This window comes from Zootoca vivipara, chromosome 15 (assembly GCF_965207765.1).
Source record: "Zootoca vivipara chromosome 15, rZooViv2.hap1.1, whole genome shotgun sequence".
Classification (NCBI taxonomy): domain Eukaryota; kingdom Metazoa; phylum Chordata; class Lepidosauria; order Squamata; family Lacertidae; genus Zootoca; species Zootoca vivipara.
Window position 1 is genome coordinate 643,056 of NC_142598.1, and position 10,140 is coordinate 653,195.

The 10,140-nt window shown below is 45.2% G+C and overlaps 1 protein-coding gene and 1 long non-coding RNA gene across 3 annotated transcripts in view; one reads left to right on the top strand and one right to left on the bottom strand.

Moving 5' to 3' along the window:
• The window catches only part of LOC118075383 (leucine-rich repeat neuronal protein 1-like), a 40,994-nt gene extending 32,644 nt beyond the window's left edge, over positions 1–8,350 (top strand). The window contains exons 2-3 of one of the 2 annotated variants that reach the window (XM_088658673.1): positions 2,547–2,598; positions 4,101–8,350. In XM_088658673.1, coding sequence (XP_088514799.1) covers positions 4,211–6,691 — 2,481 coding nt within the window. In that variant the 5' untranslated portion in view covers positions 2,547–2,598; positions 4,101–4,210 and the 3' untranslated portion in view covers positions 6,692–8,350. The remainder of the gene's footprint in view (positions 1–2,546; positions 2,599–4,100) is intronic. The other variant, XM_035097327.3, reaches the window with a different exon arrangement.
• On the bottom strand, positions 3,198–9,801 carry LOC148683328 (uncharacterized). Its single transcript, XR_015947278.1, has 2 exons — positions 9,650–9,801; positions 3,198–3,719 (listed from the first exon to the last, which is right to left on the bottom strand). It is a non-coding gene; the product is annotated as an uncharacterized LOC148683328 (long non-coding RNA).
• Positions 9,802–10,140: the final 339 nt, after the last annotated feature.

Below are 10,140 nucleotides of genomic sequence, written 5' to 3' on the forward strand. Positions count from 1 at the left end.
AAGGGTCAAGGCCAAGGATAAAACATACCCTACTTATTGATATCAAAGACGGGGGGGGGGATTTGGACTCCCTGACTTGAAATTATATTATGAAGCGGTATCCTTTTCATGGTTAAAGGATTGGTTCCAACTGCAAAAAAAACAGAAATATTGGACATCAAGGGACATGACCTGAGATTCGGGTGGCATGCCTACCTGAATTATGAAAAGAATTCCACAGGGGGAAAAGTCCCCAGGGGATTTACCAGCCATATAATAAGGGGCTCACTCTTCAAAGTATGTGCAAAGTACAGAGATTTGCTAGAGCCAAAAACACCACACTGGATTTCCCCAGTGGAGGCCAAGGCAGTAAAGAGAAAAAAATATGAAAGATAATTGGATAACATACAAATCATTACTAATACATGAAGACAACCAATTCAAACTGAAGAAGTATGAAGATATCAAAAGCTATCTAACAGGCTGATTAGATTATCATCAATTACATGAAACATTCAAACTGGATTTTTTAAAAAAAGGATTCAATGAAGAACCTTCGAGGTTAGAAAAAGACCTGTTAATTAATAACAGTAAGATTATTTCAAGAATGTACCACCACCTCCTTCCCACTGGGAAGTCAAGGAGGAGGGGGTAAAAGAAGTAATGATAAGATGGGCCCAGGACATTGGATGTACAATTATGATGAGCGAATGGGAGACCCTCTGGAAACATAATATGAAATTTACCGCATGTTATACAATCAAAGAAAACATGATGAAAATGCAATACCGTTTGTACCTCACACCATCCAAATTCTCCAAAATGTATAAAAATATATCAGACCTTTGTTGGAGATGTGGGGAGATAAGAGGTGATATGTATCATATGTGGTGGGGTTGCCGGAAAATCAAAGAATTTTGGAATATTATATATGAGGAGATGAAGAAAATTTTTATTTTTATATTATATTCTTTATTTAAACCAATTTTACAAAGATAAAAGAAATTGTCTCAAATCAAATACATACAAATCATATAAATCATATATATACGGTACAGCATATAAAAAAGGAAAAGAAACAACAACAACAACAACAACATAAAAAGAAAAACACAAAAAGAAGACGACTTTATATGTTGGCCAATTCCCCTCTAAATTTTTTCTCTTTACCGCTCTTATTTCCATTGGCGATATCCACCACGGTGTCCTTGGTTCCAATACACTTTTATGTTTCTTCCAAATTTTATATATAGATTTTCTTATGTTATTAAAGCTACTACGCTATTTCAATTTTTCCTCCAATAAATATTTGTGCCATCCAAAGGCCAGACCCACCCCTTCCAAGTCTAATACATCAGCATTCTTTAATTCAATCCATTCTTTCAGCCATACTAAGCCGGCTGCATTGTGGTACAATTCCAAATGGGGCAAATTGAAACCTCCTCTCTCCCTTCTATCTGTAAGAATTTTATATTTAATTCTAGGTTTTTTCCCATTCCAAACGAAGTTTGCCAGATCTTTCCTCCATTCTTTAAAGCACTTTGCATTTCCTAATATGGGTGAATTTTGGAACAAAAAAAGCATTTTGGGGAGAACACTCATTTTGATTACTGATATCCTTCCTAATAAAGAAAGTTTTAATTTAGACCAAATTGTTTTTAAAAATTGTATTTCTTTCCATGCTTTCTCATAATTTTCCTGATATAAATCTATATTTTTTGTTGACACCTGTATTCCCAAATACTTCATCTTCTTCTTAATTTCAATACAGTACCTGTCATATCCTGTAATTGTTATTTTTCTTTATTTTCCATATTTTTTACTAATATACTTTTTTATATAATTTATTTTGAATCCAGCCAATCTTCCATATTCATTTATTCCTTGAAGTGCTTTTGGTATGCCAATTACGGGGTCCTCAGTGGTAATAATTACATCATCGGAAAAAGCCCTTATCTTGTACCTCCTATTCCCAACCACAATTCCTTTGATATCTTCATCTTCTCTAATGTTCTTCATTAATATTTCTAACATGATTATAAATAATAGTGGGGATAAGGGGCAACCCTGCCTTGTACCTTTTTATATATCTATATTTCCTGTAATTCTTCCGTTTTTTATTAATCTTGCTTTTTGATTTTGATAAATAGCTCCAATTGCTCTTTCCAGTTTTTCACCAATATTTAAACCTTTTAGAAACTTTTTCATAAACAACCAAGATACGTTGTCGAATGCCTTTTCCGTATCTACTGCCATTATCGCAGCCTTTTTTCCTCTGTCATTTTCCAGGCATTTATATTTATGATGTTTCTTATATTATCTTTTATTTGTCTTCCTTTTACGAATCCAGCTTGGTTATCATGAATTATGTCCTTCAATATTGTGTTTAATCTATTTGCTATCACTCCTGCGAAGATTTTGTAATTGCAGTTGAGTAGGGAGATAGGTCTGTAATTTGTGGGTAGTTCTAAATCAGTATTTTGCTTTGGCAAGAGTGTGATTAATGCTTTTTTCCATGTGTCCAGAACTTTTCCATTCATTAGGGTTTCATTCATTATTTCTTTCAGGGGTGGTATCAATATCTCCTCCAAACTTTTAGAGATGAAGAAAATTTTTAAGGTAACCTTTATAAAAACAAAAACAAAAACAACCAGAGGCCTTCCTTTTAGGAATCCTGAGCAGTGATATCCCTATAAATGTAAGGGAAGTGTTTCTGTATGCTACCGCAGCAGCCCGTTTATTAATAGCCACAAATTGGAAAGAGGACAAAACTCCTACAGTAAAGGAATGGCAAAATAAACTAATAGATTATGCGGAGATGGCCCAACTAACAAACAACATCAGGGGGAAATCAAAACAATCGTTTGCAAAAAAAATGGGATATGTTCAAAAGGTACTTACAAGATAATAACAAGAATGATATAACCTCCATGGCAGCATTTGATTGACTCATGTATAAAGTAAATATATAAGGAATAGGCAAAATATGGTATGAAATGACATGAGAAGTACCAAGATGGTTAGTAAGAAGACAGTGAGATAAGTACATACTTCGAAAATATAAACGTGATGTAGAGCAGGAGGTGGCGGGAAGTCAATATTCTCAGGTAAATAAATTAGGTTTGATTTTGTTTAACATATGAATTTTTTTCTCTATGATTTGGTATTTATTTGATTTAATGTAAAGAATAAGGAAAAAAGAAAAGACAACATGTAACTTAAAAGCTGTATCAAATCTTTAATTATGTAAGAAGATAACAATGTACATGTGTATAAGATTGTATAAGGATTAATACAATAAAGAATTGGGGGAGGGGAATGAAATTCAGATCCCTTTCCCAACAAAGGGCACATATTGCACACAAAGAGAGGAATTCTCCCAAACAGCCCTCAGCAGGGAAGTCAGATCTAACCTTTTAAGAGTGGTGGAGGAGAGGAACAGAAATGTTGCTGCCCTGGACATGATGCCAAGGAGCAAAAATGGCCCCACAGCTCTCTGCAATGGATGTGAGTTGGTTGCAGCATGAGAACACCATGGAAACCCCTCCCTCTGTTGCTGACCTCTCTCCATCTTTTCCCAATTGACACCAACTTTTGTGCCTTGGACCCTTTTCATGGCTGTGACATTGTAATGCCTTAGCCAATGGCTTGTATAGTCTGTGTTTTCATCAGGTTTTGCCCTTTTGTGACCATTTTTGCAAAAGTGCCGTGTGCACAGATGTTGTTGTTGTTGTTAGACCCTAAAAGAGAGAAGAGAGGAGAAGAAAATTTTGAAAAACTGTTTCTACATGTTTCATCTGTTGTGTAATGACGCTTAGTGACAAGTCAGGCGCCATTGCCGGACAGCAACAATGCCTCCCCTGGATCTGGCAGTCATGCTAGAGACAAGGGCTTCTCCCTTTCCGGCTTCACCCAGGTCTGAAAAGTGGGAAGTGTTGTAGAGCATAGGTAGAAATATAAACACATAAAAGACCACGAATTTGTCACAGCATCTTTCTGTTTGCTCGCTTAGAGAAGGTAGATTTCCGGGGATTGTGGGTAATTTTTTTCTGTAAAGGGGGTGTTAGGCCAAATAGGTTTGGGAACCTCTGGTCCAACTCACTCTCTCTTTTGCCTTCCAGAGATGAGCTTGCTCCATGGACTGCCCTAGAGCTCACATCTGACAGATCAAGATTTTCTCCCCAGCTCGACCCCAGGCTGTTGCCAAGGGAGCCTATCTGGGGAGGACACAATGTCCTCCTTCCCGCTCTGCACTCTGCTGGTGCTGCTCCTGCCGGGATTGCTGCCTGCCACTCTCACCTGCCCGCCACAGTGTGTCTGCGAGACTCGCCCGTGGTTCACGCCACAGTCAGTCTACCACGAGGCCCGTACAGTGGACTGCAATGACCTGCTGTTGACCCAAGTGCCAGGGAATCTCTCTTCAGACACCCAGGTTCTCCTGCTGCAGAGCAATAAGATATCCAGGGTCAGCGGGGAGCTGCAGCACTTGCTCAACCTGACCGAGCTTGACCTCTCGCAGAACCACTTCTCCAGAATCAGCGATACTGGGTTAGCTAACCTCTCGCGCCTCATTACGCTTTACTTGGAGGAGAACCAGGTGGAGGAGCTACCTGACCACTGTTTGCATGACCTCACATCACTTGAGGAACTTTACATAAACCACAACCGCATCTCTTCCATCGAGCCGTTGGCCTTTGCCGGTTTGAGCAGCCTACTTCGGCTGCATCTCAATGCCAATCATCTCCGTGCCATTAACCACCGCTGGTTCCTCTCTCTCCCCAATTTGGAGATCCTGATGATTGGAGAGAACCCCATCTCGCAGCTAGAAGGGGGCAGCTTCCAGCCACTGGGACGGCTTCACAGCCTCGTCTTGGCTGGGATGGAGCTAAGCGAAGTACCCGCTGATGCTTTCCGAGGGCTGGACTACCTGGAAAGTTTGTCCTTCTATGACAACCATCTTCCACGTGTTCCCACCAAGGCACTGAAGGGCCTTCCTCTCCTGAAGTTCCTGGATCTCAACAAGAACCCCATCACAGAAGTTCGGACAGGGGACTTCAAGGACATGCTGCACTTGGAGGAGCTGAGCCTCAACAGCATGGAGGATCTGACCAGCATCCACAAAGGCGCTTTTGAGAATCTCCCAGAGTTGGCAAAGCTTGAGCTGTGCAACAACCCGCGTCTCTCCTACTTGCATCCTGGAGCCTTCCAGGAGGTGCCAGCTCTTCGCACCCTTCTGGCCAGCAATACGGCCCTCAGTCTCTTCCCTCTAGGCCTGACAGGGGCCTTGCCAGCTTTGGCAGAGCTCAGTCTCTACGGAAACCCACTACGCTGTGATTGCCCAGAAGCCTGGCAGCCGTTGGCCATGGGACATGTCCGGTTGATTGAGTCCCAAACCACGCTCTGCACTCTGCCCTCGGAAGCTGCTGGGCGACAGCTCCAAGAAGAGTTGAAAGGTGTCATGGGAGGATCATGCTTGCCAGAAATCTCCTCCAAGGATCTCTCCGAGAGGCTGGAGGTATCAGCCGGCTCAACAGCAGCTCTGGATTGCCCAGCCAGCTCGGAGCCACCACCGCAGTTCCACTGGATAACGCCATCAGGGGGGAAAGTGACCATAGGGTCAGGGAGGCTCCATCTGAGGGTAGGGGGCACTCTAGAGATCAGTGCCACCAGCCCGGCAGACTCAGGAGTCTACACTTGCGTGGCGTGGAATGGGCTGGGCTCTACCAGCCGCAGTGTGGTCCTTGCTGTGATAGAAGACAGACCCATTGCCCCCATCCAGCTGCTTGTCCTTGCTAAGAAGGTTCAGTCACATTTTGTGGTGGTGGAGTGGACGACATCCTTTGTGGAGGGGAGGAAGAGTGAGTCCTCCACAGCCCACCCACCTCCTCCACTGCTGCCATGGTCGTCAGCTACCATGCGAATCCATAATCCCCACCTGAGCTACACAGCACGAGTCCCTGTGGGCATCAAGGAGTTCAACCTCACACACCTGCAGCCAGCCACCCGCTATGAGATTTGCCTGACTGTTGTGTCCTCTGCTCCCAGGTCCTCAGCTGCTGTCCCTCCGTCCTTGGTGACCCCCACCAGCTCTTGGGAAGCTGCCTTAGCAACCCCACATGCTTCTGCAATTTCTCTGGGTTCCTGGGCAACCCAAGAAGGGTCTTCCGCCTCTTCTGTGGCTCATCTGACAACCACGGTTTCTTTGGCAGTTCCCAGGGGCTCCTTGGCACCCCCAACAAGCCCCTTGGCAACCTCTGCCATGACTCCGCCTCTTCTGCAGCTGCCCCACACCCAGCGCTCCTGCCTCAATGTCACCACCAAGGAGGCCTCGCTCGCAGTGGAGCTGATGGGAGGTTGGGCTGGAGGGGCAGCCTTGGCTGCCGTCACCGGCTCCTTGCTGGCGGCCCTGAGCGCAGTGCTGCTGCTTCTGTGCGCCTCACGGCGACTCAAGGAGAAAGGCTGCCGCCATTCGCTCAAAAAGTACATGCAGCATGCGGCAGCCATCCCCCTCAACGAGGTCTACCCACCCCTCATCAGCTTGTGGGATGCTGAGGGGGACCCACCCCTGCCCATAGCACCGCTGGCGCAACTGGCTCCGCCCATGTCAACCCCACCCCCTCCTCCAGCCCCAGGAGGGGGACACCCTCTCCTGCTGCCCCCTCCACCAGGCCAGATTGACACATCCAAGACCTACCTGTGGCAACAGCCATGAAGGAAACAGGCGGCAGGTGGGCACACACACCTCTGCCTCCTGCTCCTGGTAGGAGGACTCCCTTCCCCATGGATTTTAGGGTATGGGGCTTCCCAATCCATGCCCTTCCCCCCACTTTTCTTCCTTGCACACCCACTTTTGCATACACCGCCTCTAGAGAGCACCAGGAAGCTGGATGTTTATTCTTTAGTCAAGGTCTCACTGTGTAGTCGTAGCCAAATAAGGAGGGGAGCATAAGAGGTGGATAACAGAGCCCCTGGGACAGTGTAGCCCCTGGGGGGCAAGGGGTGGGGAAGAGATGAGTTTTTGAATAAAGCTGTGGCATTAGAGAACACAGAGAGTGTTTGGGTGTGTTGATTGGGGAGGAAGCCAACAAAGAACATCCCCATGCAAGCTATGAAATGCATCCATCTTACCCAAGGTAAAAAATAAGTTGCTTTTAGAAACTAAGGTTGAGATGCTTCCCTCTTGTGGGCATTTGGGGATTAACAGGCCAGTTTCTCCTTCTGGACTGGACTGCAGCTTCAGTTTCAGAAGGAAGGGAAGAGGAGAGAGAGGCCAGTCCAGATTAAGGCATCCATGACCTTTAGAGACCCTAAGCACGGGGCGGGGGATATTGTGCCCCCCAAATTCATGATGCAAAATAAAAACAATACTAAGCCCCAAAAGGGACGCGGGTGGCGCTGTGGGTTAAACCACAGAGCCTAGGGCTTGCCGATCAGAAGGTCGGTGGTTCGAATCCCTGTGACGGGGTGAGCTCCCATTACTCAGTCCCTGCTCCTGCCAACCTAGCAGTTTGAAAGCACCTCAAAGTGCAAGTAGATAAATAGGTACCGCTCCAGCAGGAAGGTAAACGGCGTTTCCGTGCGCTGCTCTGGTTAGTCATGCTGGCCACATGACCTGGAAGCTGTACGCCGGCTCCCTCGGCCAATAGAGCATGATGAGCGCCGCAACCCCAGAGTCGGTCACAACTGGACCTAATGGTCAGGGGTTCCTTTACCTTTAAGCCCCTAAAAAAATTATTTTTTTTTCAAAATGACACAAAACTTACACATACGATTTCTGTTCTCATCCTGAAGCCAAGTTCTTAACCTGAGGTACTATTTCTGGGTTAGCGGAGTTTGTAACCTGAAGTGTTTGTAACCTCTAAAGCATTTGTAACCCGAGGTACCACTGTATGCTGAAATGCACAAGCATATAGGTCCTGTGCAACTTCACATCATTTTGATCTACTTCAGTAGGACACCCCCTGGTTTAGGTGGGTGTTAGGAAGAGAACAGGAAAATGAGGGAAGGGTGCCTAGGAGAGTGTAAGGAAGCCTAACAAAGTTCTGAGTTTTCACATGATTTCTTAAAAATATCAAATGTCATTTTATTTTAAAAAATCTCATTTTTGTGTGTGCGGAGGGGGAGTTTCGTGCCCCTGCTTTTCTGATGCCCTAAACACATGCTTAGTCTACCTGTTGTATAATCCAACATTGTGTTAACAGCAATCCCATGCTCTGGCCTGTATGCCCTCTGTTCTGATCTCAGGCATACAAGGATTGGTGGTGCTTACCTGAGTGGCAAAGAAAAGGCAATTTGTATATGCTCAAAGGGCATTACTTCTCATGTCCCAGGACTATGAGCCATGGCATTAAAAACTGGTTTTGCGGTTTGAGCCCTGAATCTCGTGAGCTTTCTCCATGTTGTTTTCCACTTGCTGGCTTCTGGCTAGCCTGAGTCAAACCCCAGAGATTCTCTTTGTCGGAAGGTGATGAGTCAGCCAGACCTGACCATCTTTTACCATTGAGAGTTGGCTGAGCTTCCTCAGAAGACAGCTGACAGGTGCTGAGTGCTGATCCTGTGGCCCCATCGTCATCCTTTCCCCAATCATTTCAAGTCCTTTGAAATTCCTTAACTAATTGAAGATGATTCTCACACCAAATGCAGGCTACAGAAAAGGTTGGCACAAGAATCATAGAATCATAGAATGGTAGAGTTGGAAGGGGCCATGAGACTCGTCCAGTCCAACCCCCTGCAATGCAGGAATCTTTTGCTCAACGTGGGGCTCAAACACACAACCCCAAGATTAAAAGTCTCATGCTCTACTGACAAAACGTTATGGCGGAAGCAGCAGAAACAGGAATGGCTATCCCAAGGGTTCACATTATGCATAATTTCAGAGGGGAATGTGCATTTGCTGCTGCAACAGTGTGGCCATGCTGTCTCAGTACACACCCTTCTGCTCTTCAGTAATACCAGAAGGCAGAGTCAAGACTGGAGACTGTGTGCTATAATATGGCCATTGATAGGTTATTGCGCTTGCAGCACTGAAGCCTCTGTTTGGCTCAGCTAGTCCACTGGCACAGAACACCGTTGACCATGGTTTGCAGTCCAAACCCTGCGAGGTAATGGGAAATTGCCAGTTCGACTGCAACCTTGTAGGGCAGGCTGAGTGCTAGAAAAGTATAGGACAGGGAGCCAAGGGGCAAGACGCCTAAAAAAAGGGTCGAATGCAAGCAATGGAATGAGAAAGAATAACCTGGAAAAAGGATAGGTTGAGGACAAGACCTGAGGCAAGGAAAGGGGCTAATGAGAGAGGGGCTTCAGATGATGAGATCAGCTTGCCTTCAAAGGGGGGGGGAGGTAGAAGGATACAGAAGGTACCAAGGAGTAGGGCTGCCATACACCCGGATTTCAAGGCATAATTGACATCCATGTGGGAATGTTAAGGATAGTACGAAAGGATATATTGAATAAATATTATCCTTCCTTCACTCACGCCAGTGAGTGATGTAGCAGAGCAGATTCCCCTCAATATAGTAGGAAGCTGGTTTGCAGATTCGTTTGAATCGCTTTAGTTAAGTAATCTAATCTGGCTTGTCCAGATGAATTATTCCTGGTGTCCCCTTTGATCCCTCTTAAAAGAATAAAGACACAAGAGTCTTTCCTTAAAAGTAACAAGAAGTTTACTCACATTTCAGTTCATGCTTTGATCCCTGGAAGGCAGACTTTACTTAGTAGCTACATAACAAACTGTGAGTTCATTTCACATGGAGATTGAGCTCATGTGCTGCTGGCCAAGAACCAGCAGACAGCAAAATTACATTAAGAGAACAAAATGGCAGCAAGAGATCAAGAAAGAGAAAATGGCTGTGTGACTCGGCTCTTTTATGGAGTCAGCCAGGGCCACGCCCAGCTCCCAGGTCACATGCAGGGGAAAGATGCTCCAGACCAGCGGAACAGGAAGTTACACTGACTGGAGTAACATCCCGCTGCCTGTGCCCACTCTAGGGAAATAAAGAATGTTGTACTTGACTGTTCCAATGCATTACATCCCACAATCCAGGCTGCACTTTGTCTGGATTTTAGGCAAGTCAATTGAAAAATCATGGTCTTTTGGTGTTTTTGTAAAAACAAAACAAACAAAACAAAAAACCAGACGCTCAGCAACTTGGTTGTCCTATG